At 39.2% G+C, this 11,883-nt stretch overlaps 1 protein-coding gene, 1 long non-coding RNA gene and 1 other non-coding gene across 4 annotated transcripts; 2 read left to right on the top strand and 1 right to left on the bottom strand.

Moving 5' to 3' along the window:
* The first annotated feature begins 3,044 nt into the window (after positions 1 to 3,044).
* On the top strand, positions 3,045 to 4,376 carry LOC117825573. The gene is made up of 4 exons (XR_004633871.1): positions 3,045 to 3,204; positions 3,451 to 3,514; positions 3,802 to 3,925; positions 4,190 to 4,376. It is a non-coding gene; the product is annotated as an uncharacterized LOC117825573 (long non-coding RNA).
* On the bottom strand, positions 3,675 to 11,871 carry LOC117825571 (phosphorylase b kinase gamma catalytic chain, skeletal muscle/heart isoform-like). 2 transcript variants are annotated; one of them, XM_034701479.1, is made up of 10 exons: positions 11,511 to 11,871; positions 10,528 to 10,700; positions 8,008 to 8,186; positions 7,796 to 7,850; positions 7,644 to 7,709; positions 7,386 to 7,549; positions 6,513 to 6,603; positions 6,276 to 6,429; positions 5,981 to 6,106; positions 3,675 to 5,507 (listed from the first exon to the last, which is right to left on the bottom strand). In XM_034701479.1, exons 2-10 carry the CDS (start codon positions 10,608 to 10,610, stop codon positions 5,241 to 5,243), a joined length of 1,185 nt encoding a protein of 394 aa, XP_034557370.1. In that variant the 5' UTR covers positions 10,611 to 10,700; positions 11,511 to 11,871; the 3' UTR covers positions 3,675 to 5,240. The 2 variants fall into 2 exon arrangements, with proteins under 2 accessions (XP_034557370.1, XP_034557371.1); XM_034701480.1 differs by lacking the exon at positions 11,511 to 11,871 and adding an exon at positions 10,808 to 10,839.
* LOC117826022 lies at positions 3,978 to 4,113 on the top strand. The gene has a single exon (XR_004633979.1). It is a non-coding gene; the product is annotated as a small nucleolar RNA SNORA15 (small nucleolar RNA).
* Positions 11,872 to 11,883: the final 12 nt, after the last annotated feature.

The raw sequence follows: 11,883 nt of genomic DNA, 5'->3' as shown, positions 1-11,883 counted from the left end.
TTTTTAATTGCTTCATTTTGCTGTGCACTTCTTGTTTTTATTGCCCACTGTAAAGCCCTTTGTTACTTGTATATAAATAAAGTATTATTATTATTATTATATTATTATTAATTTAGTTTGATTTTACTTTCAAAAGCTGATTGTCTCAACCCTGGGTTCCTGCCAAAGTGCAAGGAAAGACTTGTTTATTTTCACACGTGAAAGCAATTGACTGCTGCTAAATCACAAAACCCCATAGAAAGATAAACACCAAGTGTTGAAAAAGGTTGTTTTTTTTGTAAAGAAATGGCAAAAAAAAATACATGTGACTTACAGCATACCAACGAAAATAGACAAATAGAATCAGAATCAGAATCAGAATCAGCTTTATTGGCCAGGTATGCTTGAACACACAAGGAATTTGACTTGGTAAACTGTGCTCGCTTTGTACAAGGCATAAGCATTTCTAAATAGATGGGTTTTGGTGAGTGTTTTGAAGGTGGACAGGTTGGGGCATGTTCTAATGTTTAGTGGTAAGGTGTTCCAGAGGGTGGGGGCGGCGACAGAGAAAGTTCTGTCCCCCCAATAGATCAATTAAGGAAATAATTAACAACATGAGATAAATACCCTCAACTGGGATTGTGTGAGTCAGAGTTAAATAAATAGCCAAGCGTTTCAGTTATTAAAAAAACAACTACATTGTACATAATAAATAAAAATTAAGCAGTTGTAATGAAGTATAGCACAATAAAAAATGCCTATGCAGATGTGTATCTGCTACAGAATCATTGGGTCAACATTGATTTTGATGTGTCAGTACCACATTTTCTTGTTCTTTTCAGTGAAGGTGTGGGAAAAAACAAACAGAAATCATATCCCCTGCAGGACAGTTTTTGGTTATACAGTATGTTTGAGGGTTACTAGGGTTGGTTATCATACTTGATTAGCAGTGGGTGAGGGGTGTGAATGAATGTTATGAAACCTACAGTAAAGACAATCAGGGTTGATGGTTCTCCACTTTAAGGGGGATGGTTTCCTGGGGCTGATGATTGCCTTGTAGGGATCTCCACACTGATGCAGGGTTGTTTCAGCCTTTAAGTAGGGTCACTTTTTTACTCCTCTTCTCTCCTTAGACCTGGATGTACAGGACCAAGTCCTGAAAGTAATTTACTTTCCTGATTAAAACTCATCAGCTGGAAGATGTTACAATATAAAACAACAAGTATGCCGCTGAAATCCCCCAAACTCTTAGATTCAGGTTCAGGTTACTTTATTTGTACTCGTAAACTTGTTATGCAGCAGTGCAGTAGAAGCAAGACTGGTTGCTTTATCCATATCTTTTGAGAGCTGAGCACATAATCAGTACATTTTAATCTGAATGTAAACTGTGAAATTTTGAAACACACAAATCCCAAGGTTGCTTAGAGATAAGGAGGTAGAGCCCACAATTGTGTAGTTCTGGTCCAGTTTTCTATCCCAGAAGGAACTTAATATGTAGTCTTTGTTTTGTCAGTTTGTGGTAGAGGTTTGCTCTTTTAAAGTCCCCAAGAACAATGAGCTGGGTGTCTGGGAGTTAGTGCTCTGTGGAAGTTATTTGGCTGGGTGGCCAAAACAGGTCTGAAGTTGAATGTAAAAAATAGATTCAAAAAACAAAAAAAGCTTTTAAAACATTGCTTGCAAGGAGGATAATACATCTACATTGGAAGTCCACAAGTCCACCCAGGTGTGTGCCTCAGTCTATTGCACTTCATACAGTTAAAAAAGATCAAATACTCAATGAGAGGATCTAAGAACACATTTTACAGCATCTGGGATCCAATATTGACATATGCTTCGACCGTGACCTGATACTGCATAGATAATTTCCTTAACATAGTACAGTGGAGTGGTGCCCCTTGTTCCGGGGTGGGGGGTTATTATTGTTTATTTTTGTGTTTGTGTGTTTAACATAAAAAAGAAAAAGTGTATGTTTTATAGCTGACTTATCTTTAATGGATGTGAACACATTTTTTATTTTAAAAAAAAAGAATAAAGAAAGGGGACTCACATGATGAATGTAATACTTCAAAGTCAATTGGAATGTTCATTATGTAGAGCCAGGGTTTCTACAATATTTATAAGTGTTTCGCCATATGAAGCCTCAGGGCTCACCTTTTCTTTAAATCATGTGCATAAAGTGTGTGTGTGTGTGTGTGTGTGTGTGTGTGTGTGTGTGTGTGTGTGTGTGTGTGTGTGTGTGTGTGTGTGTGTGTGTGTGTGTGTGTGTTTAAAAACAGAAAAAGACTGTAAACTATTATACTGTATTGGTTGTACTGGAATTATTCTGCAAAAAAAAAAAAAAAAAATCATGTGCATAAAAAATGTTTCACTACTGAAACATTTTTAATACTGCCTGTAATTAATTCTATCTAATCCAAATTCCATTGTAACATTGTATATATCTAAATTGTATTCTAGATTTATGTATCTAATTTTATTTTTACATATCTAATTTTATTTTTACTTATTTTATTTTATTCTATTTCATTTTACTTATTGAAACTTCTTCTTGATTGCACTTATGTCTGGGTTGCTGTAACAACTGAATTCCCAGGGGATCAATAAAGTAATATCTTATCTTAAAAATGTGACTATTACTCTATAGCCTAAAAAAAGGTCACAACAGAACCATAGGTACAGATGTTGCTAGTCACAAGGAAAGATCTTCAAAAATTGAACAATTAATGAAATACAGTACAAGCTAATTTTGTAGTGTTGTTATTTAATAAGAAAATTTTAATATATTTTTGTATACTGTTTTTATACAGTCTATGTTTTAAGCCCACTGCCAACTGCTTCATGTAATACATGAATGAATGAATACATTGTATTACAGCATTATTATTTTTCCCAACAGAATGTAGTGGAGCATTTTTTGATGGTTTACTAAGCTTGATAGAGAAAGACTTGTCCTACAAGAGTTCTTCTCAGTATCATTCTTGTAGTGTAAGTATTTCAGTTAGCACTCCAAACCAGCAGGTGGCGACATTGCAGGTAAAGCTTTTTGAGCATACAAAACAGACAAAGAAAAGGACAGAAGTAGGAAGCCCTGTGACAAATTAACAGAGCATGCTAGGAATGTTCTCATTACAGCCGGCGGAGGTCCTTGATGTGACATCGATCTCCCTGAAAATAAAATGTCATACTCAGTCGTCCTCCAGCAGCAAAGGCGGCGAGCCAGGGAAGGTAATTCTCACTTAATATTTAAACTACCTTAACATGTCTTTGATGTGCATCAGCTTTGGAATGTGGATGTAGACTAGACGGCATGCGGTTCATGTGGTGGCCGCACCTGAATGTTGTAGAAGTCATTTGTGTTACCATCTACTACACTAGTGTGTTTAAAAAAAAAAAACCTAGATTGTGTTTAAAGTTGTGCTTATATGTCTGGGGTACTTTTGTATTGTGATTAATGTTCATGAACCATTACAGGTAAAGGCCTCTGAACTCCCTGATCATGGAGGAGCTGCTATCCACGTGTCTCCACGTGACAGAGGTGAGGAAGGGATCAGATTTTTCTATATGCATTGGAAAAATGAACAAAAAAGGCTCGAAATACTGTATGTGAGAACTTTTCTAGAATTTTTAATTTCTAGTTCAGCATCGAATAGCTTGTAAATATATTAAATTATGTTAATGATCAAGCACTTCGACCCTACTCCATTTTGAGAAAAGACTGGTACATGCATTTATTACATTTCTCATGTTTAACACTGCAATAATGTTACTTCTCTACACTTATTAATGTGATTGCTTCAATTGTGTTTTACTCTTTCATTACAGGATTTGTTGAAATACATCTAAATGGAGAGACAGGCTCAGACTGCAGCAACAAACATAATGCTATAGTATGACACACAATGGCAACAACAGGCTTCCAGAGTAAGAAGCAAAGGCCTGGAAGATGGTATGTTTCTACACATTGTAACACAATGAGTGGATCACTGTGAAAAAAGTTAGCATGGACGAATTCTGTTCCAGCTGGTCTGTGTTGGATGCAGCCAGACACCATGCAAAAGCCTCTTCTCATTTCTGCTTTTTAACTGGATGAATGCTTGCCTCAGTTTCATTCACTGCGCAGAAATGAGTACAATGATGCACTTTATATAATGTCACCCTGCCAGCCTTTTGTTTTTGTATTCATTTCCTTCCTGTTGGATTATTTCTCCAGGGCACAAGTGACTGCTTCTGGATCACAGACATGGGAAAGTACGCCCTTAACTCGTGGTAAGAAAGTGACAATGAGGTCTAAAACGTTATTACCATTAAGCATCAAATCTTGCATGCATGTCTCTGTTCCTGAATTATTAAATGTTCTTTGTTATCCTGTTCATAATAAACATTTAAAATGTATCAAATGGGTGTTGTGGATTCATTAACGTCTGTCTCAAGATTTTAGAGAAACATGTGGAAAGAAAAAGGTTTGTTATTAAAATCAAAAGCAATACTAAGTGGTGCCTTTTTATGACAGACTGATTTAAAAACGTTTTAATAAATAAAGCCATGGCAAACATTTAAAAGTGCTATCTGTTACATTCTTAAGTGGCTTAGCAAAGTACATCTCACACAATAATCAAGCAGCCACATTGTACATAAAAGTCTATGTCATTGAAGTACACAGTTTCACTGTATCATACATCCATTAGCAAAGTTGTGCCTGGGCTGCCAATTGAAGACAGAGCTGACAAACAAATATTTGTAGGATATAAAGCAACATTTATTGCATCTACAACCTGATATTCTTTGCTTGATTCTAATCAAGACAACCTATTCTAAATTAATATTTTAAACAGGAAAAATAACTTAAAATACTATGTATTAAATAAAATAAAAGGTGGCTGAAACCTTGTGACTCAGTTGGGGATTGAGCAAATGCATAGTGTCAGAGAAATAATCTATCTTTGATAAATACTACAGTTCAATTCACTCTAAAATAAATTTAAATAACAGCGTATTCAGCAATCAGATACTGTAGCTGAAATGAGTTGATCACAGCTTAATAATTCTTCTGAAATGCCTCATAGGCATAATTTGAGACAGAAAGACTGACTTGTAACAATGGTACCATTGCTGAAGTCTTATCTGGAGGGGACTCAACACCAGTCCAATAATCTGTGCTGCAGTTAAACATCAGCAAAAACTGCTCACTACATCCAAGACAGTTCCTTCTTTCCCTAACCCTCATAAATCTGCTGTTCATCTGTCCTGAGTATAAGTGCCGGTTACCAGATATGCTGTATGGGCTCGTCCGCCTCGGCAGCCAGCGACAGCAGGATGGCTTTGGGAGTGTTCTCGAAAAGTGCTGCTCTGTTCTGAGTTTGTCCCTTTTTGACCCAGTGGCCATAGATCTTGAACGCACATGCGTCAATGAGCTTGCGGATGGGCTTGACAGCATACGGGTCGCTCTTGATCACCTCCTTGGTGACGGGCTTGGCTCGGCGGTAGTTGCAGTAGATTCTCATTGTGGCGAGGACAGTCATACAGATGACCTGAAAGAGGCAAAGATTGAAGAAATTATTAGATGCAAGGCGGTAAAAAAAAATACATCTCAGAATTTATGTTGCCCTGAAGTACGTTTGTTACATCTTTTTATTTATGCCTGTGAACAAAATTGTATCCTGCAAAGTCAAAGTTTGAATACAATTTAATCTATTGGAGTAATGAATGTACAGATCACATGGTGGGACACAAATCCTAACTTTTTTGGTATGTCAGCTGAATATCAATGTAATTGATACGGGCAAGTAGCATCACCACTGACCCCTCACACCCTGGATACAAATTTTTCAAACTCCTCCCCTCCAGCAGGCGTTACAGATCATTCGCCATTTTTATTCTTGTACAAAGAGAGCACAGTTTACCAAGTCAAATTCCTTGTGTGTTCAAGCATACCTGGCGAATAAAGCTGAATCTGATTCTGATTCTGATTGAGAATTTAAGGAATTTAGTTTTAACATCTCACCTTGAAGCGCCTGTATGGAGTGAACTGTCGCACTTCATCCACCACATACTGTGAGAAGAACGAGTGGTTCAGAACATCAGTGGCTGTGAATCTCTGTTTTGGGTCCACCACCAGCATCCGAGAAATCTAAGGAAAAACAAAGTTAGTCTTTTTGAGTATCGTTTTGGGCTTCCATTTTTCTTTTCCTTTTTAAAAACCAGGTCCAATGATGAAAGCTGTCTCTGATTCTCCTGATTTATACGTATATTGTAACAAATTCAACCTAACAAATGTTCAGGGTAGATTAAACACCTACCAAATCTTTAACAGTATCAGAGCGGTCCTCCCACTCTGGAGATGAGAAGTCGTACGTCCCGGCCAAGATCATCCGCAGCATCAGCATCTGTTTCCTGTGCCAGAAAGGTGGAGAGCCTGCAAGGAGCGTGTACATGATGACCCCTGAGCTCCATCTGCAGACAGAATCAAATACATGTGTCTTAACAATACCCACAATCCCCCATCATAGCCTTTCAAATAGTCTCTGCACCCTCACATGTCCACAGCAGTGCTGTATCCTCCGTGCCCTCCATCCATGGAGCACTCAATGATCTCAGGAGCGAGATAACCAGGGGTCCCGCACACCTCTGCATTACAAACACAAGAACATGTGAACACTTCAATAACCACAAATCCACACAGTATAACAAAATGATCATCATTGAGACAAACATTAGAGCCATAAAATGCATTACTTTAGGATGTCCTGTGATTCTAGTAAGAGCAAAAATATTTCATAAGCTTATTTAACAAAATATGAATTGAACAAGAAAGACAGAGCGCTCCTTCGCTCCATGCCAATATGTTTAAGACAAAAATCTGATATGTAGATTTGCTGTTATCCGTGAATTCTTGGACTGAGATAATCAACCATTTACCCCTCTTGACCTCTGGAGCTGGAATGCTTAAACACTGTATTTCTAACTAGAGCATCAATAGTAACACTTACCAAATCATCTAAGGAATCTAACACATAACTTACAAAGCCACTGAACAGTATTATATGATAATATACATTCTGATTGCCTTGCCAGTTCCCACTGCTAATGATCGGATGCTTTCTGGGAAGTCTATTTGAAAGGTCAGTGTACCCTGAAGTGTCTGTGACTGCAGCAAATATATCTGAGTCTCCTGTTGCTTCTTAACCTTTCTAACAGCAGAGATGAGAGCATGTTGTGCAACCAGAGCTGGACCCTCTGCTGAAAGCTAGCAGCTGCTCTAACTGCACTGCTGGTTGTAAACATAGAAATGTTTTGAGGGTAGGACACATACGGTGGTAAATCTCTATCTTCCATTCATCCCATGTGGGCTATTTCTGATCATCTTTATACAAGAATAGATCTTTAATTTATTTGATGCTACCACATACCTTTGAGCTTCTGCTCTGGTGTGATTTGCACAGCGAAGCCAAAGTCGGTGAGTTTGATGTTCATCTCGTCGTCTAAGAGGATGTTTTCAGGCTTCAGGTCACGGTGGACAATGTTCTGGCTGTGGAGATACTGGACCACCTCTAGCAGTGCTCGCATGATATTCCTAATACCACATACAGATATTCAGAGCTTGTACAGCTAGGAAGATTCATCGCTGTTAGGAAGTATTCTTCATGCAAAATATCAGGCTCACTAACCTTGTTTCCTTCTCGCTGAGAGTTACTTTCTCTGTGAGGTAGTCGAAAAGTTCTCCCCTCCTCATCCTAGGTAAAAGTAAATAAAACCAAAGTGAAAACACGTTCTTTATCTACAATTTTGTAAAATGGGAAACTTGAGAATTTACACTTACAGGTCAAAAACAAGAAAGAAGAAAGCATTGGACTCATAGCAGTCTTTAAGCTGTACTGAACGGGAGAGAGAAATTTGAGTGTAATTCAGTATTTCATCACAGCAAACACAAAACACTTTGGTAACCAACAAAGGTGAAGGAGACCAAGATGCTCACTGTTGATCATGCTCGATTGAAGAATCATTTGTCATAAAAGTCAGTGAAATGCTTACTGATGTTTTTCCCTCCATATACTTTCTTGAGGATGTCAATCTCCTTCACTGTCGCCTCTCTGATCTCCTCTATCTCATGCGGACTCATCTTGTCTGAGGGTGTGATGTCGATGATCTTCACAGCATAGTCCTGAGATGTCCGCTTGTCGACACAGCGACGCACAACACTGCTCACTCCCCTGAGGAGGAGAAGCATACATCTGTTATCTAAAGCTTTGTCAGGTTACTTATTGCATCAGTGGTTTGTGTTTGCATAGCTGGATTCAGAGTGAACATGTTTGTGTGCGTCAGTGAGAGATGTCAGCGACAAAGTGAGCGTGTCTGATGAATTTATTTGGAACTACTGGAGAATAGAGTTATTTCTTAATTTCAGAGAATACTAAATCCATTCTCCTTCCCTTGTTTGTGAGTTTGAGAAAGCCATGTGCAGAATACTACATCAGTTGAACACATTGTCCACATCCGGTGACCTCATGACCTGCATGTGAGAAAGGGAGTGACATTACGTAACACAAACAGTGTCCTGTCCAATCCCGGGCAGCTTGCAACACTAAACTTTTGTGCAAAACAGGCTGAAGTTAATGAGCGTGGCCTGCTCTGACACTATATGCTTACATAACAGCTCTGGCATGTGACCCATGGAGGGGAATGATAATGAGAAGGGGAGTTTCTCTTTTATCAGGGACATCTAGGAAACTTCTGGGAAACCAGTTGGCTTTTAGTTGTACTGTCTTCTGTATGAGGGGCATACACTTTAGCTGCTGGACTAAAGTGACCCCTCAAATGTGCTTTTTTATTATCGTGCTACAAAGATAACCAGAAACACTAAATAAGTCTTGTTGGTTACTTCTGTAAGGAATACTGTAGTTCCTTAAAGAGAGTTGGAAGATACAAATGCCTCCACTGAAACATATGACTGTTACATGTGAATCTACTGCTTGTTTCCTCTTAAAGGTGACATATCATGCAAAATGGACTTTTTAATGGTTCTCCACCTGAAATATGTTTCCCTGGCATGTCTACAAACCCCCCGAGAATTAAAAAAATCCATCCTGCCCGTTTTGATTTCTCCACCTTTCTGTAAATGTGTGCTGAAACGAGCCGTTTCAGACTTCCGTGTTTTTGTTACGTAACAACAATATCCGGTCTGTCACGGAGTCAGAGCTCGGAGCTTGTTCAGCCCATAGACTGTTTAAAACACAACTCAACCCCTCCTCTGTTTTTCATTACCTGCACACATGTGTGCTAACAAGGAGCTTAGGAGGGAGGCATGCTAGTTGTAGGCTGTATTAATAAACACAAAGGTCGGTTTTACTCCCCACGTCTGCAGATTTGAAGATCTAGTGGATGATTTTTATTTGTCATGGAAAAGTGCTAGCGCTAATTAGCATAGCCACATAGCTACATGTTCATAGCTGTAGCTGTAGCTGTGTACCAAGACACACGTTGACATGCTGACAAATAAAACAACAAGAAACACTAAATCTGTGACCAATGGTTCAGAAAGGTCCTGCTGCCTTTCTGGTAGAGGTCGGTTTTACTCCCCACGTCTGCAGATTTGAAGATCTAGTGGATGATTTTTATTTGTCATGGATAAGTGCTAGCGCTAGTTAGCATAGCCACATAGCTACATGTTCGTAGCTGTGTACCAAGACACACGTCGACATTCTGATAAATAAAACAACAAGAAACACTAAATCGTGACCAATCCTTCAGAAAGGTCCAGCTACAGGCACCTCTCCATCAGGATCAGATTCTGGATCAGATTCAGAGGGTTGAAGTAACGTGATCTCTGAGCAGCCGTGTATATTCAGCCAACATGTAAACATTAGATCAACGTGCCGGAGAGCCGAGGGCACATCCACTTCCTGAGGGGGCGTGGTCAGAGGGAAAACAGAGTGTTCTGAGGAGGACTGAAGAAGAGGATTTTTCAGGCATGCCAAAATCTGATTTCAAAGTGTTTTTTTGAGCATAAACTTTAAAGACATGTTTTGGGGACCTCTTAGACCAATATATATTGATGAAAAAAGCGTGATATGTCACCTTTAACTTAGATTAGCATAAGCACAGGAAATGGAGGGTAACAGCTAGCCTGGTGGTGTCTTAACTTAACAAACCTTGATTTGTTAGCAGATTCACAAGATGCCTTGACAGTTTATGAATATAAACTAGTTTTCTGTTTCTGTATTAATACATCAATCAAGATATGTATAATAATAAATGACCTTTGCCTGGTTTGTGCTTTTTTTTCCTTTGACCTTTTCTCCAATCTAACTGTTTTCCCTGTGTCCAGTCGTTGTGATTTGCTTATGAAGCCACTGTCTTATAGCACAACACTTACCAGATGTGATTGCTGTCAAACTTCTCATCAAACTCTCTGTAAATTAAGTATCAATACATATATTGTTCTTGAGTTTTGCAATATCCCTTTACCCTGTTAACACCAATCGTTAGATATTGTTACCAATACCCATCCCCTCTTCCCTGGAACATTTTAAGAAGTGTGCTGCACACGCATACCTTCCCAGAATCTCCTTGGGCTCATACTTGTCGTAGAACTCCTGAGCCCCCACCCAGTCAGGGATCTCCTCCTCTTTGGTCATGACGAATGTGATGCAGCCTCACCACCCAGGCTGCACAACTCTTCTCTTCTCCTCTGGCAGCTCACAACAGGTGACTGACAAACAGTTGACCTGTGAGTGTTTACAGGGCTCTATGTTAGGCTTATAAATTGTCGTTGCTGTATTTGTGTGTAAGCAGTGCAACAAAGTTGACAGGTGAGGCTGTTTGAACTGCTGACCTCATGTTATTTAATTACAATTCAGTTTGTTAATTGACAAAGTGAATCAGCAGCTGTGCGTACCATGACACAAATTAAAGGACATTTCATATGTTTGATAGTTCCAGCTTTTCATATTCATACTCCTGTAAATGTAATACTCGGGGTGTTTTGAACATCTGGTTGGACACAACATTTTGATAGACACATTGGCCATGGTAAATTAAGTTGAATAAAAAACTGAAATTATTGTTTTTGGAGCCAAGGAAGAAAGGTTAAACATATCCTGTCGATAAAACATTTAAAAAAAGAACGGAACGCAGCTACAAATCGGTTCCCATCGTTCCGGTCTATATATTCGGTTCGTTCCTGAACATCACAACTCTCGTCTAGGGATTCCAAGAAGAAAAAAATGCCTTTTCAGACGAAATCAAAATAGTGAACATGCAGTTTGACGCATTTATATTGAAAATCGCAGTCTACAGCATAGTCACTGTTCAAGTTTGAAACGTTTCATTATCATGCTGTAAATAACTCGATCTATCGACCATCTACAGTTAACCTCTTCGTCTTGTGTCTCGTGCCAGGAATACAACAGGACGAAGACTATCACTGGATCCTCAGTGTGTAACATATAAGAGCTCCTTATCCTGGCGTCACTATTTGACCTTCTCACGTGCTCCACTAAAGTAATACATTAAAGAAAGAGCGCGTGCTCACTCACCGTGTCCCGTGTATGTCTCAGGGCCTCATGCAGAATTCATCATTAGATTTCTCAGTCTGCGCACAACGAGGGACAAAGGAGGTCTAGTCAAACCTCGGCACTGTTGCGCTTTACTGGGGCCGCTGCCATTGCAAAGGGTGAGCTTTAATGTCAGATGCCAAAAATAAGTTGTTGCTTCCACAGCAGCAGCACACTCCTAACGCGTGTCCACACAAAAACCAGATCCATGAAATAACACCATGGAGGAGTACGAGACACCCACAGACACATTGGTTCACAGGCAACTCTCAACCCAGCGAGTGACACGACAGGTGATAGTCCTCTGTGGTATCTCTGCTGGTAGCTGGTAAATTCTAATTAATGACACTGCAGG

Source organism: Notolabrus celidotus, chromosome 14 (genome assembly GCF_009762535.1).
Source record: "Notolabrus celidotus isolate fNotCel1 chromosome 14, fNotCel1.pri, whole genome shotgun sequence".
NCBI lineage: Eukaryota > Metazoa > Chordata > Actinopteri > Labriformes > Labridae > Notolabrus > Notolabrus celidotus.
The sequence above is the reverse complement of the archived record's forward strand: the minus strand, read 5'-3'. Positions and strand labels throughout refer to the sequence as shown.

Coding starts and splice junctions, on each gene's coding strand:
- LOC117825571 (XM_034701479.1), bottom strand. CDS start 10,610: ATGACCAAAGAGGAGGAGATCCCTGACTGGGTGGGGGCTCAGGAGTTC. Junction 7,851..8,007: donor ATATGGAGGGAAAAACATCA/GTAAGCATTTCA, acceptor TCTCCCGTTCAG/TACAGCTTAAAGACTGCTAT. Junction 6,107..6,275: donor CTGATACTGTTAAAGATTTG/GTAGGTGTTTAA, acceptor GTTTTTCCTTAG/ATTTCTCGGATGCTGGTGGT.